The sequence below is a fragment of the Pezoporus flaviventris genome, unplaced genomic scaffold (assembly GCF_033815535.1).
Source record: "Pezoporus flaviventris isolate CSIRO_AGI_PZ_B2104156 unplaced genomic scaffold, CSIRO_AGI_Pfla_v1 ptg000010l, whole genome shotgun sequence".
NCBI lineage: Eukaryota > Metazoa > Chordata > Aves > Psittaciformes > Psittacidae > Pezoporus > Pezoporus flaviventris.
Genome location: NW_026892558.1, coordinates 1800767 through 1828246, shown reverse-complemented (window position 1 = coordinate 1828246; position 27480 = coordinate 1800767). Strand labels below are relative to the sequence as shown.

Sequence of the window (27480 nt, the reverse complement as noted above, 5' to 3'; positions counted from 1 at the left end):
TGAAGTGTACATCTTTATTTCTTAATGGAACATAAACTCCTTTAGAAAAAAACATTCATCTGGATGACAACACCCATAGAAAAGATCACCAATCTATCTCGTGTTCTTTTTTTTTTTTTAATTTGGCATGTTATTTGCATTTATATTAAAGCAAAGTGCATCTTTCTTACTTTTTCTCGTTTATACACATTGCACAATACATAAATAACGATGCTTATAAAACGTCTTTATATTTACAGGTAATAATATATTTATATAACATAAAATACAATTTTTTTTTTTCTTTAATAAATCTCAGGGGGTTTTTAAGGAGTCTTTTTTTTTTTTTTTAACCTGTGTTTTAATTTCAAAGCACTGTAATGCCAAAATGCCAATGAGAATGCTCTTTTATTCATTTAAACCTTTTTATTTAGAAAAATAGCTTATGTTATGGTCTAAACATGCTCATTGAGCCAAGAACAGTGTAAAAGTATCATACTCGTGTATGAATTCAAGAAATGAAAGCACAACTTTATTTCCAGATTGGATGGTACCGGGATAACCTGATCTAGGCTGGTTACAACACACCAACTATTGTGGACACCTTTTCTTGTTTTTCTTTCTCATTTGTTTTTCATTTGTTTTGTTGGTTCAGGAGTTGTTTATTTTAGGTTTAAACTTCGGTCTCTTCACATCTCAGTTCAAATTATAAAGCATGGGTCATGCACAAAGTTTCTCCGCTCTCGTCTTCTCCCCTTTCATCAATGCATGACCACAAGTTAAAAAAACAAAGCAGTGGAAAGATGAACACAGTGACAAGACGTGAACCCAGCTACAATACAATAAAAAATCAAAAGATTGGGTAAAGACCTGGTTTTGGAAGGTTTTGCACCATCCTTCGGTGGCAACATCAGGTTAGCACCACTGGGGAAGGGGTCTCTGAATCACCATCACCAGGGCTGGCGGCGGCAAGGGGAAGGTGGTGCATAAAAAGTACAGGTATCTTGTTGTTTTATCCAAGAGAAGGAGCTGTAACATATAGGAAGTGGCTTCCAAATCTGTTGATCACATAGGTAACCCTTTCAGAGGCGTGAAATAATTACCGTATGCAATCTATCCCCAAGAACCCTTCTCTCGCCCTTCTGAGTATTGGTCATTCACACTTTTAAAAAATAGATATATTTATCAAAATACCCAAGGCAAAAAAAAAAAACCAAAAAAAAAAAACAACAAAAGAAAAAAAAAAAAAAAACAAAAAAAAAACAACCAAAAAAAAAAAGAAGTCTTTTCAGAAGCTATTTCTCAACACGGGCAGGAAGGGTAACAAACAAAACGAAACACAAAGAGTTCGCATGAAAAGCAAGCACTCAGAAGGAAACGATAGCAGCAAAGTAGAATAGATGTCATAAGCCCACTTTGTCTCGAGTCACCGGTTATTAAAGATAACCTCCAACCAGCATGGGCAACTGCTGATGAACTGTCTAGTGTAGCACTGGCCCCAGCCTTTCACAAAGCTGATCTGAACGGTAAATCCAGTCCATGGCTGCTGCGTGAACTCGTGGTCATTGGGTCTCTGCAAGGTGTACGCCTTCTCGTAGTCAAAAGCCTTTATGGAAAATCCTGGGAACACTTTGTGAACCAGCAACGTCCTGGAGTCAGGGTTGTCCAGTGTGGCCGACTTGATGAAGATGGGGTAACTGCTGCGGTTGTATACCCACACGCCGTCCACTTCCTTGGTGAGCTGGATGCCATAGCCGATCTTGCTGCGGACCTTCTGAACCAGCTGGCTTTTGTTGTCAGAGTTGAGCTGTCCGAGGCAGAAACCATTCCCCTGAGGTAGATCATAGAAGATATCCAGGGAGGGCTCTTGGACAGAGTACAGCCGACCCACACGTGTCTTCTCTTCCCAGTATGCTACCACGCACCAGTGTGAACGATCCCCCGGCTCCTGAAGTACTTGAGAATCTGCAGAACAGGAGAAAGAAGGGAAGGAAAGGAGAAATTAAGCACCAGGGGTATAATATCACCCAAAAGCAATACAACACTGGCAGGTCTTTGCCTGCCCGTGTCTTCGTGATATTCTCCATGCACATACTAACGCCCGTAGCACACCCACCATTTCCAAAAGCCTTGCGTTAAGACCACTTAACATGACCCATGTTTGGAGGATTCCTGTGCCTAGCTATGGTTGGAGCTACAGGTTCCAAATCACCAAGTCCACCTTCGGAAGTGGCTTGAGACCCACAGTGGAGCCATCCCTCACCCAAAGCATCCCCAGGACCACTTTCAGTGCCAACAGGGAGACGAGATACTCCAGCAGCTGCATCCATCAAAACCAACATCCTAAACCCCCCAATTCTCTTTCATCCACCAGACAATGGATCCACTTCCATAAATAGCTACTGTGCACAGACACCAAAACAAATGAGGTGCTGCTATGAAAAGCACACTGAAAGTCACCCCATGGGTCCAGGGGTGACAAGGATTTGCCTGCGCTAGTCCATGGGGCTCCTCTTTGCCCATAGGCAGAGCCTGGGTGATGGAGGAGATGGAGACATCAGTTGATACCCCAAGCCACAGGAAGCACCATCAGATGGTGGCATGGTGGGGACCAGGAATACTGCTCTTAATAAAAATAGCTAAAAAACATGCACAAAAACCCAGAAATACGTTCCTGTAGCCCTTCTTTCAACTCCTTTGCCTGTAGCTACCCCATGCAAGCAGCAAGGGTATGACATAGGAGGAAAAAGCAAGGAGGGGGGAGCTGAGAAACACAAAAAAGCCCCTTTTCCTAACAGAGGATCCCTAGCAGCCCGGCGCTGCGCAGTGGGTAATTCCTTCCAGCCTCAGTAGGCATGTCAAGACCTGGGAACTATTCATCTCTATAACTGCATTAAAAAAAAAAAAAAATATATATATATATATTAAAAGGAAAAAAAAAAAATCAAGCTGGGAATGCGAGTTAGTGAGCACCAAAACAATCCCCAGGACCACGGGAGCAGCTATGGGACACCAGGTCACCCAGCACCCAAAATCTCTCCCTGCATCACTTGAACAGCTCCCCCAAACCCCTCCAGCATGAGCAATGGCAGTGGAATGCTGGCTGTGCCCTGCTTTCTATAGTTTTTTGCTATTAATAAGCCCGTTTCCCCAGCGCAGGCGTCTCTTTTCTCCCGCCTCCGAGTTGTGCTTCAAGCCCTGCACTGTGCTTTTAAAAAAGGGAATAAAAAAAAAAAAAAACAAAAACCCAGCCACACACTTTTAATTTCCTCATTTCTATGCCAGCGAGGAAAATATTTCTGCAGTTGCTGGAGGCAGTGACTAAAAATGGGCCTGGCTCTGAAAGCCCCAAAAGAGGGACCCTCGCTCCTGGGTGGAACTGGGGATGGGGGTTCTGGCAGGGGGCATTCCCTGGGACAACATCCATGCCCTGGTTTGTCCTTCCAACTCCATGCCCCCCCCCCCCTTTTTGGTGCCTCCCAAGACTTTGTTGTGGATAACAACAAATCCTGCTGAAACCTGGCACTGCGCAAGGGACCGAGGGAGGGAATGGCTCGGGTTCCCTCTACCCTAACCCAAATGGGGTGCCCCCCACCCAAGGGTGCACCCAGCAGGGCAAGAAGTACCCCCTGGATGGTGTTTCTCCACCCACCCAGAGACAGAGGAATTTGGGAAAGGGGGGAGATGCTCCTGGATCCATCCCCATTTCAACAACCCCCTCTGCTGCATCCATCCCATTGATTGCCAGTGACAGTCAGAGCTTCTTGGGCTTCGTCGTGCAGCAGTTGAGGGGATTCTGGATCAACTTGCCACTGACCCCCGCTGAAATTCCTACGGGATTCTACCAATCTGAACATAAGAGCATCCCTTCAGGATGGGGGAGACAGACTTTTTCACCTGACATTTGTGCCTGCGTTAGTGAAGACCACTTAACAAGCAGCTCATTGCTGCTTACAAAGAGTTATTTAATTGCCAGCACATTAAAAAAAAAAAAAAAACAACAAACCTAAAAAAGGAAAACTGCCTTGGCTATGAATGAACAGACCTTTATGGAGGGCTGGAAGATCATGAATGAATCCCACTAGGCTTTTCAATGACATGGGGTGACCAGACCTCAAGGACAAGTCTTAGGTAATCTGGGATATATTTTTTCCTTAAGGAACCAATGCCAGGACACAGTATAAATATGCCAGAGCCTCTTCCGCTTGCGGGCTTCGGCTGTTGACTGGATGTCTAGTCAAAAAGCCATGAGAATATAAGGGCTGAGCTCGGATAAACAGGATCAGGCCTCCCTGCTAGCCACCACCAAAGCTGCTTTTCATGGTTGCTGGGACCCCAGCAGAGCCTCCCCGCTCCCACCTGCCTCCCTAATTCTGGCATCCATGGGGAAAAGGGGTGGGAAAAGCTGATGGCATCACTTGGGCAGCAGAGGAAGGACAAAGCTGCAGGGGAAGAGGGAAAAATGATGACACTGATGCTTCCTACAGTGATGGGCATTTCTTCCCCCAAAAGGCTTTTTTTGGTGGCGATGACCATGGACCTGGGCAAATGAAGCAAACAGATGGGATTCTGCCCTAAAACACCCCACTGGGCTCATATGGTGCAACCTGGGGTCATGGCAGGGACTCATCATCCAACTCCCATCTCTGCTGGGATTTGCAGCAGCAAATACACCCAAAACCCCAGATCCCTGGAAACTGGCAGCCACATCACCCTCAACTCATCCTCATGTGTGACAGCCCAGAGAAGGCTGAAAAACGCTTTGGGATTCTTGTTTTCAGTTAAAAGCATCATTTTTATGAGCTCCTCAGAGCAAACACATCCCTTTCTAAATGCCTGGAAAACTCCCAGTGAACTGGGAGCGTTCCCATATTCCAGCAAACAATGATAATGTTTAGTGCTATAAACATCCGCGCTATTATTTCTTTATTAAGCATCCCTCCATTTGCTATCACTGGTTTATTAGTATTTTCCATGGTTTGCATTACAGCCCGCCCAGGGGCTCCACCATGCTCCCCCCAGTGTATTGTGCAAGCTTATTGTGAAAAAAAGTATGCAATAAATAAACAAATAATAAAGCGAGTCTGCCCTCAGGAATGCAGAGAATTAGTTGTATTGATCACTCATAGCCAGGTCTAGGGAGAAAAGGATCTAAAGCAGAGCACAGTTCTGCTTGCAGGGGAGAAATCAAGGCATTAACTCGATACCCCAAAGGCTTTGGGTTAACATTTTTAAGGAATCTGGTGCAGATGGTTCATCACCAGGGATAGCCCAGCACAACCACACTGCTCAGTATCACACTCCCACTGGAAAACTGATCTTTTCCCCATATTTTTTACACACTCCTGCATCTTCCTAAACTGCCCCAACTTACTGCCGCATACCTCAGTGAGAAAGGAGTCCTCCCCAAAAGCACCATTCCAGCCACTTCCCAGCACACCAACCAGTATGAGAGGCTGTGATGTTTCCCACCGCCTGCCTTGACCATCACAAACATCAAATCCTGCCCAAAACTCCTCAATAAAAGGCCACAGCCAGGATTTCTCTAGCTTTGAGTGTGCACATGCTGCCCACGGGCTCAGAGCTTCACCCTGCTCTGGGGAGGGAAGCTGAAAAGAATGCTATTTCCATAGGGAAATCCTGGAGGAAAGGACACGGGAGCAGTAATCAAACTAAGCTGAAGCCAAGGTGGTCCAGATGAAGGTGAGTACAGAAGATGTACACCATGCAAACACCCCAGTTTATCAGCAATGGCCCCACAATTGCTTCTCCCAAGCTGCAGCAGGAGGACTCACACCTCCCATCCCTTGGAAATGGCAGAAAAATTCTGGTGTGGCTTTTTCTCCGCAACACATGGACACTTTTAAGATGATGAAACCCTGTAATCTGTACTTTTTCCTTCCAAGTCCTGTCAGTTTTATGAGTAGTTTGGGAAGAAACCATTCTTTTTTCACTCAGGAAGAATCAAAACATTTCAGCAAAACTGATTTTTTTTTTTAAAATAAATAAAAAAATATAATACAAACAAAACCAATGCAGTTCCTGGCCAGCGTTCGGATCTCAGCCCTGTCCGAGTGCCAAGTTCACGAACGTAGAGGGGAGGTGAGCTCGGGATCTTTTGTTTTGCTTTGTTTTGTTTTGTTTTGACATAGCTAAAGGTTTTCCTGTAATCAACCGACCTCTAAAGAAAACAGCAAGTTTAGCACAGACTGAGCTATCTCACCCGCCTGGACTACTCCCATTTGATCAAGTCAAGAGCTATCTAAACTGTCACTGATAGTTCTGCGCTAATAACAACTCCCTCGCTGAAAATGGGAATACAACTGTGTTCCTGATTTTAAATACCTGTAATTGGGGTTTTCCTCAACAGTATCAGGATTAGATGCAAATTAAATTGCCCAACTGTAGAAGAGTTTCAAACTATGTGTTTATACTTTTATATACAGACAGATTTCTTTTTCTAAGAACTGTTTTCATAGAATTATAAAATCATCAAATAGTTTGTGTTGAAGGGAGCCTAAAGCCCATCCAGTTCTAACCCCCCTTCTATGGACAGGGACACCTTCCACTAGAGCAGATTGCTCAAACCATGCTCTGACCCAAAGCATACTCTTCCTAAACTTCTCACCAATCTCACCCCCTCCTCTCCCTCACTCCTCTGTGACCCCTGGGGATGGATCTCCCACCCTGACACAATATTCATGACAGTATCATCCCCCCTGAACTGTGAACAGGAGGCTCCTCAATTTCACAGAATCACAGACTGGTTCGTGTTGGAAGGGACCTTTAAAGCTAATCCAGTTCCAACCATCTGCAGTGAGCATGGACATCTCCAACCAGACCATGCTGCTCAGGTTTGTGGTACCCTCCCCTGGGTCACATGCAGAGGTGACATGGCACTCACGACCAATAACCCAAGACAAATGGGTAAAGGCAGCAGATAAATTGATGTAGACGTCCACCAAGAAATCACAGCACCAAAAGGAGGCTGGTCTTATGGACCCTGCCTAGAAGGACCAGGACCCAACACAAGCTCCTGGGGCAACAAGGAGACCTGGAGGGATGGCAAGATCCCTGCCTGGCTACCCAGGAGGCAGCTTTCTGCTGCAAAACGAGCAGAACTTATGGTCCTTCCTCCTTTATCCGTCAGCACACGTGGAGGGCATCTGTACTTAAAAAACCCTGGCTGGGCTGGTGTCAGCGCAACGTGTTGTCTGGCCAGGGCCAAGGCTCAGACCAAGCTCAGCGTGTCTCGCACCCGGTAATCTCTCTTGGCTGACCTTAAGCTGCATTTGTGAGCCCGGGACAAAGCCATGTCCTATCTTCTCCTACTCATCGAGGTGGAAGAGATGGAGACACAAACCCCCGAGCTTTTAATGGGGTTTTCTGCATGCTCTTCTTGAGGGTCCCCAGGGCAGCTCTTTGTTTTGCCCCTGGTGTCACTGGGAAGTGCTGGTTTTACAGGATCTCAGGAAAAAAGCATCCTTGAACTCCTGCTCGAGAAACCAGCAGGTATTACATGGAGGTGAGGAGAACACTGAGCATGATGTGCAACCACACAGCTCACCAAAGCAAAGAGAAATGGGCACCAAAAGGGGAAACTTTACTTCCTCTCTAGTCTCTTGAGTAATTTACAGTTGGGTGGGGGAACAAACAAAAAAAAAAAAAACCACGAAAAATCCTCAAAAGACAGATTTCCAGGTATGCTTTGTGAAAGCAAAGAAAAAGAATCCAAATTAAAGGATATGTCCTGCTGCAGAAAAGGGTCTTTGTGCCTTTAACGGAGTTTGTGGGCAGCCTACAGACACCACCCATAGCAATGTTTGCCCCAAACCTTTTATATATCTCCATGCACACAAGGGCTAGACAGCTTCAGCCTCCTCACCCCACCTTGTTTTGATGGCTGGGATGGTTTCTGAGAGGCTAATTTAGAGGATGGTCATGAGTTAAGCCCTTGTTGTTTGCAGAGAAAATACACCCTCACCCACTGCAGGGATGCCACCGCATCCCTGCAGGCTCATGGGGTCCCTCCACTGCACCAACAACAAGAGCCCCCAAAGAGCTGGGACACTCGGTCACGTCAACACATGCTTAGGGAGCCTTTAATCTGTGGATTATTGACACGATAGACCATAACATCTCTTTAGGAGCCATTACAGCCCATCGTGTCAGTAGGTACTTATGGAGTCCTTAATCCGCGGATTGACAGGCTAGACCATAAATTTGTGTCTATGTCTAATTAGGCAGCTCTTATTACTCAACATATACAGTAGTCATTCAGGCTAAAGAGACTTAAGATTATTTATGTAATTTATTAACAAGTTGTCCACCCAATCACTTAAATGGCTTCTTGCTCCTAGCAAAGTAAGTCACCCTTGCATGAAAATAAAGGTCCACCTTAGTTTCCCTCCAAGACTTCAGTTTGCTCCAGTTTCCTAAGGGCTGGTATCCAGAAGCTGAGATGTTGCCAACAGATCTGAAACCTTGTGAGTATGATGGGAACACAGAGTAAAATTTGGCAGAAGCCATCAGGGGAAGGAGTCTGGAATTTCCTGATAGTTGTAACGAGGGGTTTAGTTCAAACTCTGCATTACTGGCAACGTATGAGCTTGGGAATGCTCTGCTCGGTCCCCTGGTGACCCTACCAAGAACTTCCATCCCCTTCACCATGGCTGGGAAACACAACTTGGTGGCACCTTGAGTCAACCTTCTCCCTGTCTGGAACCCAGCCCTGACCTATGGGGGTTAATTCAGGGACAGGACATAAAAGCCCCCCAAGAAAGGGTCCCTACAAGCTTATTGCAGATCTACAAAACCTCGAGAGTGAGCATCAGTAAGGCCAAGACTGGCCCAGGAGGGATGTCCAAGCTTGGAAAATACAGGGTGATCAATACATACATGTGAAAGAACCCCAGCTCCCCCATGTCCCAAGCATCAAAGGACAGTGAAGAAAGAACCAAAGTAAAACTGCTGAGTTCATGGAGTCCACCAAACCAGAAATTTGATTCATAAACATCCTATTAGTCACTGCTACTGTCTAATTACGGTGATTAATCAATTACCACGGCTAAAAACGACTCGGGAAGAGAAGAACCCTTTTTTTGTGCCCATTTTCTTTAAAAGCCAAGCGAGGCTGCAGCTACAAGGGGGGGTCAGGGCGGGAAATACGCAGGCACACACCAAAAATGCCTGTCTGCCTGTCTCCAGCGGTTAGAGAGGAGCCAGCTGACTCCAGTTTCCTCCGTACCAGGCTTCGGGCCTCATCAGCCATGCAAATTATAGAGTACCGTGCTGTCTGAAGGCCGAATTTCGACTGAGCTCAGAGAAAAGCCTTAGAGGAAGGGTGGGGATGAAGAAGCCAGCCAAATCCATTCATAATATTTACAGTAAATGGGCCTCTTTGCTGTTGTTTAGTATACAGTCAGTCTAATTATTTTTGAAGTTTTAATTTAAAGAGCCTTCTTTATCTGCCTCTCCTTCTGCACCCCTCAAAGGTGTGGGAAAACTTTTCCCTTGTTTCAAAAAAGCAGTAGGACAGGAATCCCTTCCCCAAGCTCCAACCCAGCTGCTGGGTGGGATGAAGGGATGCTTCAAGAGGGGAGACCCTTCCAGAGGAGTGCTGCCAACATCCACGGGGGTTTTAAGACCCCTGGCCCACCCAGACAAGCAGGTCTGTATGGAAAAAGCCCCAGAAATCCTGGTTTTGCTCCATGTGTCCCTGTTCCTGCTCTCCTGTGCTGGTGGGGATATCCTGGGAGGACCTGCTGGCTCGGGAGGTGATGCAGGATGATCCCATGTACCCTCCTCCCCTGCCTCAACAGCAGCCTGGAATAATCCTATCTTAATGACAATCAGCCAAGAGGCTCCTCCGGAAAATGCAGGAAGCCCAGGCCAGCATTCATGAGATGCTGCCATGAGACCACCAAGCGACTTGAGGCTGGTACCAGCCCCAGCTCCCGAGACAAGCAAACACCTCCATGCTTTAACCTCAGCAGCTACCAAGACACACCTCTTCTCCACCCATACCCATCCCAGCTCTCAACCAGAAACCTTCTGAGAGAGAGAAACCAGCACACAAAGGGCTCCTGACTTAACAACAGTGCCAGTCAGCCCCGAGGATGAGCCTGCCAAAGTACCTCTTACGGCTCGGGTTGTGCAGGAGGCTCCCCGTGACAGCATCCTGCCCACCACCTTTCCAATGGGGATAAATCACAGACAGGGATGCCAAAGACACCAGGGGCCACCAGGCCAGGCCAGTCCCTCTACACATAGACACCAAGCTCCATTTTAGAAGATGAGGACCTTAAAACGCTTTGACAATTAAAAGCAAAGCTCTGCTGTCACAAGGAGGTGGGGAGGACGCCTGGTACCCAGGGATGCCCCAGGGAGAGCAGGGATACAGCCCCCAGGAAAGCCACAGCTCTCCACTGACAGCATGTAGCTATGTGGGTTACACGTTAAAACCCTTGTAAAGACCTTAATAAAAACTGAAGCAGAGCAGTCTAGGATTTCCAAACGGATACCTAATACACAGATGTGTGCTAGGATTCCTTTTTCCCTCCCTCCTAACTGCATTCCACGCACATACACACGGCATTGCTGCCGCTCTCATTTCAATACTGAACCAAAGAAAAGCCTCTCCCCGCAGCACACTGACCTGCAATTCTCCCCAAACGCTGAAAACAGACGTAATTACGTGTGTGTGTGTGTCCCTAAAAAAGAAAGACCACCCTCACCCCCCCCCCCCCCCCCCAGCTCCCTTTTCCAGAGCAGCATCCCTCACAGGGATGTAAACCCATGGAAAAAGCAGCATTGGAACAAAAGTCCTTTTCACGCTCGTCGTGCCCCGCTCTGTAACAATTATGAAAACTGTTTAGCTGGGCTGGCATTTGGAGCATTTACTGCATTCCTGCCAATAAATTCCAGTCCCGGATCTGATGGAAAAGGCTCCCCCCTGCTCCCTTTCCCCTCCCTCCCTTGCCTTCATTCCTCCTGGCTTTCTTTACAACCTAATACCCTGTCGACGCGGGGCCAGGGCCTACTTAGGGGGAAAAAAAAACACCCAGCGCCAGACTGGAGACAGCATGCAGACTGAAAAAGTTAATCATTACTTCTGTCTGCCTTCATAATCTAATCACGCCGATTCCTAAGAGCAGGCGGCGAAGCACGCTGGCGTACAGGCAGGGTCACCGCCCAGGGACGGACAGACGGACGGACAGACAGCATCAGCCCCGACCCGGGTAAGGGGCAAGGGCAAGGGATGGACGGACAGACGGCGTTCGGATGGGAGTTCACAAGCCTGGCCACGCACACACCCCTCCCCTTGCCCTCTCACTTTGCTCTGGATTAATAACGCTTAGCAATTATACAGAATATTACATTCATTAAGTAATTAACCCTCCCGGCGCTCCGGCGGAGTTGGCTCCCCCTTTCGCAGACGGAGGCCGGCAGAGGTTTGCCCCAGGCTATGAAACAGGGCAGGTCGGCAGCACCCGGATTAACAGAAGATACAAAACCCCAAAAAGCTCCTTGTGCTCATCCCACCAGCGGCAGAGCTGTGTCCCACGTGGAGACCACACCACAGCCCGGATGGCATCACCGAGACCCAGCAGCATCCTCCCATCAGGACAAAGCCCAGGGCACTTGGGTACCACCGGGACCCAGCAACATCCTCCCACGAGGATAAAACCCAAAGGACCTGAGGCATCATCAAGAGCCAACAGCATCTTCCCATGGGGACAAAGCCCAGGGACTTTGTTTGCCAAGTCTGACGAACCCGGCTTGGCAAACCCACCGCTTGGCAAAGCCAGCACCACGCTGACTGCTCTGCAAACAAACCTCAGTGCAACATCTCAGGTGTGTCAAGGCTTTGCGCTCTTGACACCCAAGACACATTTTCCATACTTGGCTGTGACAAAGAACAGGAAAACTACGGGCCTCTACACAAGAAGATTTATGAGTTTGTTCCTTATCATGAGCTAAAAAGTCTCAGCCTGGCTTCCAAAGTAAATGAATTCATCAGTTCAAATGCAGTGATGTAACTTCAGGCTCCCAACTCCTTTTCCAAATAAAACTCCTGTTATTTGATTCCTGCTCGAAGGATGATTATATGGAGTTATTTACTCTATCCGCTCTGCCTGGGAAGGTGCAGCCAGAGCCCAGGCACAGGGTCACCGACAGCCACCCCACGTGGGCAAGCACTCCCCATCTCACGGTTTAATTTCTCTACTATTTTGCTATTTTCCCTGCTTTTCTACTCAAAAAAAAAAAAATCACCTTGCACACAACGCCCCTGTAATTACTATGGGGAGGGAGATCCCGCTCCGTGGTGATGCCTGTCAATTTTTAGCACCTATAGAATCAACCCATTGGTTTCCATCACCAAAAATCACCAAATCCAGAGTCAACTTGGTGATGAAAGGGCAAAGAATGTTTGAACTTCCAGCATATTGCCATCACCTGAGTTTCTCCAATGCAAAGCAGGCTCTTACTGATGCAGTTTTCACAGCTCTACAAACAAAATCTATTCAATCTATATTACATATAATTCTATATAGGGAGGTAATATATTCACTATATATTTAATATATTCAATATATATTATACATAATTCGAGAGAGAGAGACTATATTCACTACATAATGAATATATTTAACCTATATCTAATATAGAATTCCCTATATAGGATATATACATTATATATTGAATATAACCTATATATTATGTATAATTAGACATGTAATATAGCAAATACATTTAATACATTCCATACACATATATTTGACCTATACATATATATACAGGTTGAACACACTTTCATGGAATTTCTAACCATCCGTAGCCTCACTTATTACATACACATACAGGTACGCATTTACAACAAGGCTTAACATCCTGAGCAGTTCTGAGTTACTCACTGAATGGCAAAATTCACCCTTCCACCTGCTCAGGTATTTACAGAAAAGCCGGGAAAGCCCACAGAAGCCAGGACTTCACCCCAAAGATGGCTTTCCAAAACCCAGCACCCCACTGGGCATCTTACTTCATATCCCTGGGGAGGATGAGGAAGGACCACAGCGCTGGGTACCCACCATCACACATGGAGAAGCATCACCAGGACCTCCACAGCCACCCCACCGGCACCTTACTTCAACCCCGAGGAAGGATGAGGAAGGACCACAGAGCTACGTACCCACCATCAGCCATGGAGGAGCATCACCAGGACCTCCTGCAACCACCCCGCAGTGCTTCGGCACTGCCGGCACAACCCAACCAGGGAGTTTTTTCATGCAGCGAGGTTAAAAGGGTAGAGAAGGGCTGAGCCAGCTCTTACAGGGTGTTTTTTTTTTTTCCTCTTGCAAGTTAAAACCAAGATAATGACACTGGGTGGGGACCAATTTGAAGGGCTGAGCAGCCAAACCAAAATTAGTCTCCCGGCCAAGAGCTTCCTAGGCCTCACAGTTTGGGGAAGGAAGCTGAGAAAAGGCATGAAGGGGAAAAAAAAAGGTTCCTTGGGAAGCTGGAGCGTCGCACTCAAGCAAAGGTGACCCTGCTAGTCAAATATTTTTCAACATAATAAGAAAATCAAGCGCTGGAGCAGCCTCCCTCGGAAAAACAGAGCCCATGGGATGGGTTTTTTTTCCTCCTTTCTTCTCCTTTTCTCTCTCCTCCTCCCCCGGCACTTTCTTTCCTTTCACTAATAACTATGTTTTCTTGTAGGGTGTTTTTTTTTTTCCTCTTGGCTCTTTCCTCATAAAAGACTGATGTAATTTCCTGTCTTGTCCCAATGCTTCCTGTTAATTAACAGGGTGAAAGTTATCATCACCCATTTAAATGGCTACCCGAAAGAGGGGAGGGGAAAAAAACAAGGGGAAAACAAGAAAAGAAAGTAAAACAGAGAGGGGAGGGAAGGGCCGTCTGACAGCAAACAGCACGGCACATCCCAAGGAGCACAAAACCCTCTGGAAAAACCCTACTGGATCTGATGCCTTGAGCCCATCAGCAAAGATACAGCCCCCAACCCCAGAGTGGCACCCACAGCGGGTCCAAGCACAGGGGATGTGTGCTCCCACCCTTCCCTGGATCTGGATGGAAAACCCCTGCCAAGAAAACATCTTTTCTTGCATTAAAGAAGCTTTAAAGATTAAAAAGAAGGAAAGAAAGGGGGCGGGAGGGGGAGAGAAAAAGAGAAAAAAAGAAAAAGGGAAAAACAGAAGAAAGAGAAAAGAGAAATAAGGGGGGGAAGAAAAAAGGGTAAAAGGAATAAAGAAAGAGGTTAAAAAAGGTAACATATTAAGGAAAAAAAGAAAAAATAAACGAAAAGGTAAAAGGTAAAAAGAATGATGAAAAATAAAAACAAAAAGAGAAAAAAATAAAAATAAATAAATAAAAAATAGTAAAAAAAAGCAGAGGAGGAGGCAGCTGGCAAAACTGGCAACATCCAAGAAGGATTTTACTGAAAGAAATGAAAAACTGGGGAGGAGAGGAGGGAAAATAGTAAAGACCCCCAAAACCAAACCCAAGGGCTAATCCACAGCCACTGGGTGGAAATCCTGTGTGACACTGAGCTCCTTCCCTCCCCAAATTCAGCCCCATGCAGGATCAGGCTGCTCACTCCCCAGTGCCCTCCTGTTCCTCAACAGCAGCCCCAACACAGACATTGCCCCATAGCACCAGAGCCAAGACCACAGCCCCAACATGCCAATGGGGTGAAAACAAAGAGATATAGGCAAAAAGCAAGGGTGGTTAGAACAGAGACCGTGCCTCAGCGGTTAATAATATCCCAGTGCTGAAAATAAACTGGAAAGGAAGCTCCTTTGTGACAGTAGGCAGGCAGCCAGGCTGCGGCGTGGGTCATTCAAGCCGGCCAGGGACAGTGGTGGGGTTGGCACCCATCACACCAGAGCCCAGCCAGCACCCACCACCCAGCACATCGCCTTCCTAAAGCACCCAGTTAGCGCCGGGAGGGGCTCTGCACATCCTGTTTTCCCCTGTGCACCCTAAAATGGGGTGTATCCCACGTTAACCCAGCATCGAGGTTTACGGTCTTGGCCGCCGCGGTTAGAAATAGGCATCCCCCCATGCCGTCGGCGGGGAAATGCATGTGGTTAATGTTACTGGTTCCTCCAGTGTAAGCGATACCCGCTGGCAGACAGCGGGGATGGAAACGATGCAGCCCGCATCCCTGCCAGCCCGGGGCTGCTCCTCTACGAGTGTTTTTGTCCCATCGAGTTTTAAATGTCCCCAAAGATCAAGTTGCCGGCGCTCATCGGGATGTCTGATGCGAGCAGAGCATGGTTTGAATTGACACCCAGCTTCCAAAATTCACCTCTTTTTGTCCTCATTCCTCCCTAAAAAGCACTAGGCTGTGGGATAAAAACCTGAGTGGTCCCCATCCTGGTCCTCACTGAAGGACTCCCTAGTGGTGGGGTCTTCTGCTTTTTATCATAAGCTGCTCTCAAGGCAACACTTGGTTGGGAAAACTCACCGGCACCCGGAAAAAAAACAGATTTAATGGAGCTGTATGGGGATGGATTGAAACACCCAGCATTTAATGGGAAGAGCACTCCTGCCATCAGGGCTCTTTTTAAAACCCATCCTAGAAGAGTATCTAGGAAAAGCTCTAAGGGCTCTAAAGCACTTAAAAGTAATTACGAAACAGGTCCTATCTGCTTTGGGGGGATTCTGACCGGCCAAGAGCCAGGGGGAGGATGCCCTCAGCATCCCCACAGCAGCACAGGGGCTGTCCCAGCTGTGTCCCAGGGGGGTTCCCACAAGGCGAGATCCCCCTTAAAAGCAAAACCCAACCCACAGGGCTGAAGGAGCCGGAGCTGGTGGCCAAGCCAAGAGCCGCAGGGCCGGTGCCAAGCGCCGGCTCCCTCCTCCCTGCCGGCCAGGGTCAGATGATGTGTGAGGCGAGCCGGGAGGCTCCTAGTCTGGCAGGCAGCCTGCTTTGCTCCAGAGGCTCCAGTGCTGTCATCCTGGCGTTAACCCCTGATAACCTTGTCCTTTCCAGGACAGGATGGTGGTTTTTAGGTAAGTGCCGGGTGGGGAATCGAGTCTCCAATGAGGCTGGGAAAGAAAGGGTGCTCAGAGCGAATAAAAAAGTATTAGAAGGACGTATGCTCAAAAATAAACCAAGAATAAGTGACTTTGAGAAAAAAAAAAAAAAATCCCAAGCAATTGTTTATGCCTGGGACAAATATACAATCCTAGTTCCACAGGAAGATGTCTCAATTTCAGATTATAATAGGATGCCAATTTGTAAATAAAAGCATTTCACAGGAGGTTATAAACTCTGTATGAGAGGGAGGGGGGAATGGGAAAACACAGGCAGGACTCTGCCGGAGAAACCGTGCGGGATCCTGTTTACACGGAGCGATGGAGAGACGCTTCAGGGGCGAATAGCTCCGGATTTGGACAAGGTGCTTGTTCCCCAGCGAGCAGATACCAGCAGGGATCAAAGACATAGTGAAACATTCCCAGCCCGCCCGCAATCCTGGAATGAAATGTCATTCAGCCTAGCGGTTGCTTAAACCTGACAAGGTCTGAGGCGGAGCAGGGAGCAATGATGATGCTTCTCCAGCCTCTGGAGGTTTTTTCCCCCATCTCTTTGGTGCACAGGAGTTGGGAGGGAGAAACTGAAGCTGCACTTGCTGCCCAAGAGTCTCATGGGGAGCCTCGGTTCAGCACCCACCAAGCCATCACCATTCAGTGTTCACTGGCTCCAGAGACCATGGGGCAGTCCCAGAGTCAGGGCAAGTCAACAGGATCGGGGTGAAATATGGGTAAACTCTTGGGTTTGGTATGTTATGAATAGCCTCTATAAATAAAACCCAGTGGAGGTGGCGAGGCCGCAAGCCAGCTCATCTTGCTTTCCTTCTGTGATGGCCAGCTCTGAGTTTCTTGGAGAGCTTCACTATGCCAGCAGAACTAACACTGTTCTGCAGATCTGTCCTGCAGGAAAACCACCTTCTCAACCACTATGGGCACCCCAACCCTACGCCAGCCAACAGCCACCAATCCCACACCATACACAGGTCAAGAGGGAGATGTCCAGGGCTGGGTGAAGAGCCATGGACACCAACCCCATCAAGCACCATCAGCTCCCTTCTACCCTTGGAGCACAGTTTCTCCACGGCTCATATGGGAATTTGGCTCCCACCAATCAGATGTCACTGGGCCATGGGCTGGCCACCTCCACACTCTCCAAGCGCAGCTTTGCCTGTTTGAACGAAGAGTCATAACCAAACACATCTGCTGAGAAGCTCAAAATACAGGAAAAACCACCCTCTGTCTCTTATTTACGGGAATTATTTTTATCTCCAATGGGCTATTTCTGCTCTCTTTAACCACGTTGAAAGGATCTGGAGTAGTAATACCTGAGCACAACCATGTCGGTGGAAGACACCATGAGCTAGGAGTCCTGACCTACCCACAGAGTGACCACTGACAAAAATAAGCACGTAAGAAAACAAATAAAGGCAAGAATATGGAAGTGAGAGGCAGTGCCTTGGAGAACAAGGGGCGAGGGGTACATGAGCCAGAGAATGGGATGGCAGGGGAAGAGACAGCACAGGTGGCATGAGAAGAGGACACCAGCATGGCATAAAGGACTAATCAATTGCATTCCTGGCCCAGGAGGGAAAAAAGTAAGCATAGGCAGGGAAAGAGCAGCTCAGTTATCGAAGGGGGAAACACTCCCCATACATCACCCTCAATCACACTGCTCCCCCTCCCACATCCTCCAGTGCCTCTGGTATCCATCAATGAAACTGCCTTCAGCTTCCGTAAAGAGACTGCAATCCCCGCAGTGGCTGGCCCTGAGACTCCTCATCATCAAAGGATCCTCAAGGGAAGCTGCAAGGGCTCCCTTTTTTCATGCTTCTCTTGCCATCATCCTCTCCACCCCCCATAAAGTTTTCCTGCCAGTGGCTGTGAACCCCAGGCTGGCCCCATTCCCAAACTGTTGGTGCTGAGAGCCACCTGCCCCACTACATCCTGCCCTTCCAGCATCAAGACTTTAGGGCAGGTCTACTCACTTTGAACACTGCTATTACATCAGCATCCATTGCTCATCAATGGTGGCCAAAGCCTATGGTGCTATGGGCACCTACCACCACCATTCACCATGACATCCTCTGCCTCAGCCCCCTGCTCGTTTCCAAACCTACCAAAACCAGTGTGGTTTTGCCTTTCCTAAAGCCATCTTTCCATCAAAGAGCTGCAAATCCCACATGTACAGCCCTGGTCTAGAGGGGATGCTGGATACTCCACCCAGCATCACCATTTCCCACCTGCCCTAATGTAGATAAAACCAAGCCAAAGTGCTCCTCATGTACCCTGCCAATAACTTGTTAAAGCCCTCTTCAAATGCACTCTTCTGCTAACTAAAATATGCAGGAGGCGGGTAGAAAAAAGGAGGAGAAAGTGAGCTTTGGAGGATTGCTGCAAAGTGCGTTTATTTTCCTTTCTCGACTGGGTCTCTCCAGTTGGGAATTTTCAGCGCTGCACTTCTGCGCGCGGAAGGGAGATGCCAGTAAATCAGAGCAAATTCAAAACAAATGCTCTTTCATGTGGAGGCATTCGGCTTTGTTTCAGGGCTTGGGTAGCTAACCGTATCCCTTCATGAGTCAACTCTCCTATCAGCTCCTCATTAAACTAAATGGCTACAATTACATTTGGGGAGGAAAAAAGAGCGGTTAATGATCGTAAAAGGTTCTGTTTCCAGGCTTTGGTGGGGGGGAAACCTTTGATAAGGAAGACAAAAACCCAATTTGATCCAATGAAATAACAGAAGTATAATAAAATAAGTTTAAAAAAAAGCATTTCCAGGGGAAAATGTGCTTTCTTTTGGGGAGGAGGCTCTATCAAGGAGCTGGGGGTCCCCTTCCCGCAGCCCTTTGGGAGGCACCAGGAACGAGCCGTGTTATTTCCTGCAGCCCAAGCCCCCACCTCCCGCCTTCCCTTCGGGAGCAGAGCAGCCAGACGAGATGTTATCAATAGGCTGAACCTTACAGAAAGCCCCCTTTTAAAAGCGAGTACTTCCTCTGCTTATTTCATGTGGTATCCTGTGGAACTGAACTCTCTCCTCCCCTCTGCAACGGGTGTATTTCAGGAGGAAAAAGGAAAAAAAAAAAAAGGATCTAACAACATCCTTATTGTGTTGTTTTGCTTCTTGTCTTTTTTCTTTTTACAGTCCTTTTTTTTTTTTTTTTTTCCTTCCCTAAAGCTATGGGCTCCAATAGCAACGAAATAAAGAAAACCCCAAAAGTATTCTGCACTAAAAAAAATCAAAACAGCGACAAGTTTCTCTGTTCCCTCTCCCCCTCTGATTAATTCTCATTAGGGCCTTTGAACAAACAATATGCTCCCCTCTCAAATAACAGACAGGGTATATATTACACCCAAAGAAAAACAAACAAGGCTCACTTAAAGACATCCACACCAAACGCAGTTCCTGGAGAGAGGCAGGGGCAGATGCACACGCGCGTGCGGCCGCCGCCGACCTATTTCTGAAATTCCAGTTTCAGGGCAATGAATAAATCATAAATCAGGGAGACATTCCCACAAAGGGAACACCTTCAATCATCTGCAAGTACATGCAGGTACACGGTTTCAGACACTTTAATCCTGGTAGAGACAGAGCCCAGCCACAGAGTTGGCCAGTCTGGGGTGAAAGATGAGGTGCTGGAGACATCACACCTTGGAAAAGGTGTTAGGAGTTGGACTAGATGGCCTCTAAAGGTCCTTTCCAATTAAATTAACAGCTCAAGAAGGGTGGGGAATGAACCCCATTCCATTATGGCACCTAGAGGCCAAAGGATATGGCAAATGGGATAATGAGGGAAATCACAGGGTATCTCAAGTTGGAAGGGACCCTTGAGATCACTTAGTCCAACTCCCCCTGCAACATCCCCTAGGAAAATGGGGTCACCTTTTCTCCCCAGGCACCACGATCCTCACATATTGGATCTGGGATGCTGGTTACGCTACCAACAGCAAAGCCCAAGCACAGCTCTTGTCCCAGAGACAAGAGATGCCACCAGCAAGTCAAGGAGAGCTCGACGCCAAATCCTTCTGTAAGGCATGACCGCACCTGCTCTGATAATGAATGCATCCAAACAAATGGGTGGCCAACATCACTCACCCCAAGTCCAAAAGCTAATGGAGCGCAAGGCTGAAATTCAAAGGAAATACGGGGTTTTGGGGACAGAGCCCAGATCTCCTCTGCATGAGGCACATGGCTGCTACTGAAACAAAACCCAATTTCCCCTTTGAGCATGCCTTGCTCAATGATGCACACCCCCAGAGCTCTCCAACATCCCTTTTTCTTTCCTCAGGACCCCTGGTCAACACAACCCACGGTCAAAATCAAGTGCAACAAGAGATGTCTTACCTGAAGGCCCCGCAGGGGCTAGGCAATTAGCTCCCCCTGTTTCAGTGGAGGAAGGCACAGAGTCTGGACAATCTGCGGGAGCAGAGGAGAAGACAAAAACCCATCAGCAAGTATACAGGCGGTTCTGTGCAGGCTCCCAGCATCGCCGCGAGCAGAACACACATTCCAAAGGGTTTAGCAGGAAGCGATTACTAATTGTCCGCGCAGAGACGGTAGTTCATCAAGGAGCATCCACCCTAACTCGCTGCCTCAATCAAGGCTGCGCGTTGCGCTTCATCACCAGCCAACGCTGATTATAGACCGGCAGAAATTACAGACTGGCTGCCACCTCTCTGGCCCAGTCACTGGGTAATGAGATCAGGGCTGCTGTCGTTCTGATGCAAGCAAGCTCCCAAAAACGCTTAAATCGTGGCTTTGCGCACCTGATTTAGGCAACACCTGTAACTCACCGAAATGGGAACCGAAAGGGAAATGTCTCATCGCCGCCCTATCTGCGGCAAACGGTCTCTGTTTTGAGTTCCCCCGCTCGGTTTCGGTCACCACCATCTGGTGGCAGATCTGACACCCCACTGTCACCTCCCGGGGCAGGTGGGCAACTGGGGTTACTCCTCCATGCACCACCAAGGGGAAAGGGCAGGGTTAGATGTGGTGCCCCATTAGAGGTGTTCAAGCTCAAGGTCTGGAGCTTCCCACCCCAAGCCTGCTCCCCCAGGTGACAACAGCCAGAAGCCAACACTGATCCCCTGGTCCTAAAGGCAAACTGAATCCAGGACAGGGTTTCATCAGATCTGGGCTCCTTAACGACATCGTGGTGTTCATGGCTCTACCTCAAAGCAAGGGCCACCACCAGGAGAGCAAGGATAGCCCACCAGGAGAGCAAGGATAGTCCACCAGGAGAGCAAAGATAGTTTTCTCCCTACTGGTAAAAGTAAGTTTTCCCAGATCTCACCCCTGAAATCCAAGTGAATAAGAAATTCCTGTCTGCGTAACCTTGTTTTATCAGAGTAAAGTAGAAGCCCTAACAGGAATATACAGTTTAACAGGATATACTTAATCAAACCGAAAACAATAGGGGAGACAGGAAATGGACTTACTTGTGAAATGCTGTATATGATACACTCTCTAAATGCCTTGTCGTTCTTTCTACGCTTTAAAGAAATATGTTTTTTCTTTTTTTTTAACCCTTTCTAGTCCATACAGAAGATTCCCCCAGCCCCTTTCCCAAGATGCCTTCAACTGCTTGGGATACAGAAGCTTTCTGAATACAGACTGGACCACCCTGCCCTGCACTGGGCTCCCTCTGCCCCCAGTTACAGCTCCATGATGAGTCCCTGCAGGATAAAGGACATAATTTGTGCTTTTCTGTGTGGTCTTGCTCTAAGGATCATAAGTGACCATGTCCTCTGCTAGCACATGGGACAGGATAGCAGGAGAGAATCCTATCCTGATGTTAAATGCATAACCTTAGCAATGGGGTGAGGTGGTTTCATGACTTCTTTAGAGCTGTCAGGTCCCTTCCTATGTCCCATTACCCAACAGCCAGTCCCCTTCAGTAACTAATTACCCTCCAAAGTCTCCTAATAGGACACAGAGCTGTCACAGCATCAGAGGTTCACCCAAGCCTACTTCATGGGACTCCCCTCCCAAAACTGCCTTCCTGCAATATAAAACCATCATGGAGACATTCCTGGTGGCCACCAGCCTGACCCTGCAAGGTGCTGAATAGTTCCTAGAAGCTGCCAAACCTCCAGCTCCCCTGAAAGTCAATGCCAGAGGAGGGCATTCAGCTTTACATCCGCATCTCAGTGGGTTTCCTGCACTCTCACGCTCCAGCACCACCCTGCCATCCAGGAGCATGAAGGACACAAGCTATCGCAGCCCCTTGCCCCACCTAATGATGGGTCAGGATATCTGCTTGAATTATTTGGAGACACTCCTATGCGTCTCACTTCCAACACGGCTGCAAGCAGCAGCTTCTGCAGGGACACTAGGGATGCTGAGCATCCACATGCCTCCAGAACGACAAGGTGAGCCTGCCCCATGCAAGCCACCAGCACACATCCCTGCAAACATCCTGTGTAAGGAAGAGGGAATGTCCTCTCCTTGATAAATGATCAAGGCAGCCAGCCTGGACCTACAACCTTCCTGCAGGTAACCCAGCTGCCAAGGGCAGATCTTTCTGCTCTATGGCAAGCACACACATACTACACCTGTCCCATCAACACAGACTCTGCCTGCAGCAGACCCTTAGCTCCCTGTGCACCATCCCTGCTTTCCCCCAGCCAGCCACACAGCCTGCCTCAGCCTCCCTCACCTCCAAAAACAAACATAATCCACATCATAGTGTTTTAAACTAAAAGAAGGGAGATTTAGATTAGACAGAAGGGAGAATTTTTTTATCATGAGGGTGCTGAGGCGCTGGCACAGGGTGCCCAGAGAAGCTGTGGCTACCCCATCCCGGGCAGTGTTCAAGGCCAGGTTGGACACAGGGGCTTAGAGCAAGCTGCTCCAGTGAAAGGTGTCCCCGCCCACGGCAGGGGGTTGAATGTGGATGGGCTTTAAGGTCCCTTCCACCCAAACCATTTGATGGTTCTATAACCATAAGCACTAATAACCACTGCCAGGGCCCGTATCGGTCCAGGTATTCCTGTCTGTCTGTCCATATGAAGCACTTACAAGATGCAGCACTAAATGTTTAAATATTATTATGACCCCATCACACTTGATGGAAAAGCAGAAGTTTCCTGCTTGATGCACACTCCCATCTCCACTGGCAGATGCAGCTGCCCAAGTCTAAATGGAGGGACCATTCCCAAACCAGTTCCCAAGGGGAGAAGATGGCTCATGTGCATCAGCCAGGTAAAAGGCTTTACTCCTCACCACTGTCATCTACTGTCCCTCTCTCAATCCTCAACCTATGGCTGGGAAACTGCCGCAGGAGATGGCACTGATGCCGGGATGGGAAACCTCCGCAGAGGAAACACTGAGAAACCCTGAGCTTGCAAAACCCACCTGCAACAACAGACTTCCAGGCTCCGCTTGTGCCTGTCGCTGCCCTGTTAGTCAGAGTTCAACTGCCAAATGGGTTTTTCTTTCAAAAAGGGAAAAAAAGGAGGACTTTTGGTGAGTAACCCAGTTGTTTCTGCGTTTCCGATGGGCAGCGTTAATCACTTCCTATTGGCCGATAGGAATAACTTTTCCTTTCGAAATGGCACATTCATGTTCTGCGGCTTTTCTGTTTACACACATTTTGCTACCTTATGTCAACACTTGCTAATGAATAAATATATCACTCGGCTAACTGAAAATGAGGTCCTGGCAGAGGCAGATTGGATGTTTAAACCCTGCTAATAGATTTACCCTAAGATCTTCACAGAAAACCAAAGGCAAGCTTTAACCCTTCTCTCCTGCAGCTCCGAAGCCCCTGGCATCCCATGCCAGCATCACTGCTGGGTAGAGAGGCAGGCAACAGAGGCAGAAATACACACTTTTAGGGTAGAGCTGCACAGATGCAGTCAGAATTACGCCAATTTCACCCAAACCCACAAACCTTCATGACCCAGCAGACTCTCAAGAGTCTGTTACAGAACAATCCTCCCACATCCCAGCATGTGCTCGGGATGTCAAACCTAATCCCAGTATTCTTGTTTCATGCATCAGCCTTTATCTCTTGTTTCTTTCACACCGAAGCAAAACATTACCAGCTTTGCAGCCCAGCTATCTGTTCAACAGCTCTCCTTATTGCCACAAGCCATAAAAAGACTTGTTAGTCTTTCTTAAGAGTCTGCAGACTGAGGGAAACAACAGCCCGGTCTCCAAGGGGGGAAGGCTGGGACCCCATAACGGTGCCCTGTGTGTCTGGAGCAACTTCCAGTTTGGGGTTTCTTTTAATCCCGAGCAAGTGAAGAGCAGCAATTTTACAGAAACTGCTCTTTTGGTCAAAAAAAAAACACAAAACAAACCCAACAAACACCAAAACAAACAAATGACCTGACACTGCTCTTCAGAAACACATCTATCCCTGCCTCCCTGCCGCGCCGTGCCCCTCCTGCCTGCTGCGACCAAGGGGCACGACCACAGAGACCACCGTGCTCCAGCCAACGCTCCACATCCACTAATCCTGCTCTGGGAGCCGGGAGCTGCTCCTCCCCGCGCTCCCTCCCTCCCCGTTTCCGATTTTTCCCACCTCTCCTCCTTCTCCCAGCCTGATTTATCTCGCAGCCGGCAAGCTCGCTGCCAACCAGGAGTTTATGCAGACAACCGCAAAAGAGCTGGTGCCAGCCTCAAATGGGCTTCTCCCCTGGCACCCTGACATTCAATTACAAGCAACAGGCATGCAGAGTGCTGCTAAAAAAAGGTGAAACAGGTAAAATAAGTAACTTTTCAACCCCTTTTCCCAGTTTTTCTTTCCAACCTGGCAAGGCGGAGTTAGGCTCCTTTAAAACACAGGAGGATTTCTACCAACACCCTGGGATTCCCAGCCAGCAGGGAGATGCGGCGCTGGATCCCAACCTAAATCCCCACACATTCACCCAGGGGTGCGGGAGCGCCGCGGTTTACAAGTGGGTTTACAAGTGGGTTTTCCTGGCTTTCGGAGTGGCTCCAGCAGCAAAGGGAGGCCTGCGCTGCACTGCAATCCCTCCTGGAGTTTCCTGCCAGAGTTCTAAAACCCGACTTTGTGCACAGGATGCCTCAGATATATCAGATGTTAATTCTTATAGGGATATCAGGGGGGGCACAGAAGCGCAAAAGCCAGCCCAATAGCAAAATGCATCACAGCATGACAAAGGCAGGAGATGGGCTCCCCAGAGAAAGAGACTGAGAAATGGGCTGGGAAAGCGTCCGGGTCCTCCCCTCCCAAGCACCTTTTATTTTGCTTTTTATTTGTAGTCTCATTGAAAAAGTCCACTTACCAGTTGGTTTGAGAAAATCCATTGGATATCTGGAGTAGGGTGGAGGGGGAGACTCTGGAATTAGAAAAGTACAGAGAAAATAAAGGCAGAGCCATGAGAAAGGAAAAGAAAAAAAAAAAGAGAGAAAAAAGATAGGAACTTATGATAACAGTGGCATTCTTTTAGCAAAACTGTTTGTCTTAGCTCTGGGGGTTGGAGGCAGGGCAGCGAGGCGGTGATTGCCTTGATATTTAGCTGTCAGATAAACAAAAGGGGCCGTCTGGCGCCAGTCTCGCTGCTATCTGCCGCTCGGGCTGTCTGATCGGGGCCTCCTTGGCTCGGCGGAGCCACGGCCGCCCGCCCGCGCCAGGCGCCCCTAATCCCCCGGCACCGAGCGGGGACGGCGGGGAGGCAGCGCCGGGACGGGGCGGCGAGGGGGGTAGGGGGGCTAATCGCCCACCCCCCCGAATTAATAATAGCGATTAAACCATATAAACCACGGGGTTTGAGGGGTTGTTTTTTTTTGGGGGGGGGTGGGAAAATCGTAAAGAGTTTGGTGGGGAGGGGGATGAGAGGGGCTGCACCCGTCGCACACATCGGACCCCCCCTGCGCACACACCCGAGCACACACACGCACCCCGCAGCCCTACCTAGCTCGCAGAGCCGGCTGAGGTGGTACGGGTTGCAGCAGACGAGCTCGGCGTGAGCCTTGCCGTAGGATTCACAGCAACATAACCGCTTCACTTCGGAGCAGTGCCGGAGGTCTGGCCAGCGGAACACCTTGCAGAGCAGCACCGGCAGCGGGTACGAGTGCTGGCCCAGCCGGGAGTCGGCCTTGGCGGGCAGCTGCAGGCAGGGGGTCCGCGCCCCGCCGCGGGACTCGACGGCGTGCAGCAGCCCCTCCAGCTGCCGCTCCTTCAGCCGCTTCAGCACGGTGTGGGTCAGCGCCTTCAGTTCCGATTCCGCGCCCGCGGACGCCCCGCAGCCGCGGCCAGCCTTGCCCGGGCAGCACCCGCGCCCCTCGCCGCAGGCATGCGCCCGGGCCTCGGCCGCCGCCGCCTCCTCCTCCTCCTCCTCCTCACCGCCGGGCGCACGGCTCCGCCAGAGCCGCCGAACAAGCACCGAGCGTTTGGTCCTGAACATGCGGGACGAGAGGAGGGGCCCCCGGCTACAAAACGGGCATATCGTCCGCCGCGCATGAAGGGGCCGGGAACCAGTGCGCGGCGGCGGGCAGCGGCGGCCGGCGGTGGCGGAGGACCCGAGACGGGCTGTGGCATGCGCCAGTCTCCGCGCTGCGGCCGCGGGTCCCGCCGCCTCGGGCGGGGGGCTGCACCGGCCCGCGCCTCTGCGCGCTGCGGGCCGAGGAGGGCAAACCCAAACCGGTAATAATACGAGAATTAAAAAGGGAGGGGAGAAAATTTAAACGGGGGGAGGGGGGGAAGAAGTGGGGGGAGGAGAGAGAGCGCCGCTCCTCGCCCTGGTTTTTGCCCAAAAAAGAAAAGAAAAATAATAAAAGGGGTAAAAAAAAAAAAAAAAAATTAAAAAAATAATTAAAAAAATAAATCCCGTCTAGAGTCTGCGGCGCATCGCGCGGGGGGAGGCGCGCTGCTGCCGGCGCCGCGCCGCCCTGCGCGGCTGCGGAGCGCGGCTGGAGCCGCGGGGGATCCTAAGGCTCCCGGGGGCCGCGGCTCCCATCAACCCGCCAGTGCCGGGAAGGGGGGCGAAAAGGGGGAGGAAAAAGGATCGGAGGCGTAGCCGGGCGCAATCGGGAGGTTAAAATGTAAAAAATCAAGCCAAAAAGATGCCTATCCAGACAAAAAAAAATGAAATAAAGATGTCAGGACCCCCCAAAAAACACCGACCCTAAGGTGCGGGCGTCGGAATCGGTTTAGGCATCTGTCACAAAAGAGCAGCAGCAGCGCATCCAGAGTGTTGTATCCCTTCTGAAAGCCCAGCTCGTCCTGATGCGGGGGTTTGCGTGATAATTATTTTTTCCCCCTCCTTCTTCCCAAAGGATTTTAATCCACACACACACACACACAAACTAGAGTCTTGGTCCGGCTGCTACGAAAAGAAAGAAAATAAATAGAGGGATAAATGAAGTGGGGCTATGTCTCGCTTTCCTTCGCTGCCGCCCCGCTCCGCGTCCCTCCGCCGCGATACTTACATGAGTGCGGGGACCCGCCAGCCGGCCACCCTTCTCCGTGCTTC

General features: G+C 49.1%; 1 protein-coding gene across 1 annotated transcript; it reads right to left on the bottom strand.

Annotated features, from left to right (window-relative positions):
• SMAD7 (SMAD family member 7) lies at positions 1–26631 on the bottom strand. The gene is made up of 4 exons (XM_061450481.1): positions 25920–26631; positions 25291–25344; positions 20378–20449; positions 1–1944 (listed from the first exon to the last, which is right to left on the bottom strand). Exons 1-4 carry the CDS (start codon positions 26410–26412, stop codon positions 1406–1408), a joined length of 1158 nt encoding a protein of 385 aa, XP_061306465.1. The 5' UTR covers positions 26413–26631; the 3' UTR covers positions 1–1405.
• Positions 26632–27480: the final 849 nt, after the last annotated feature.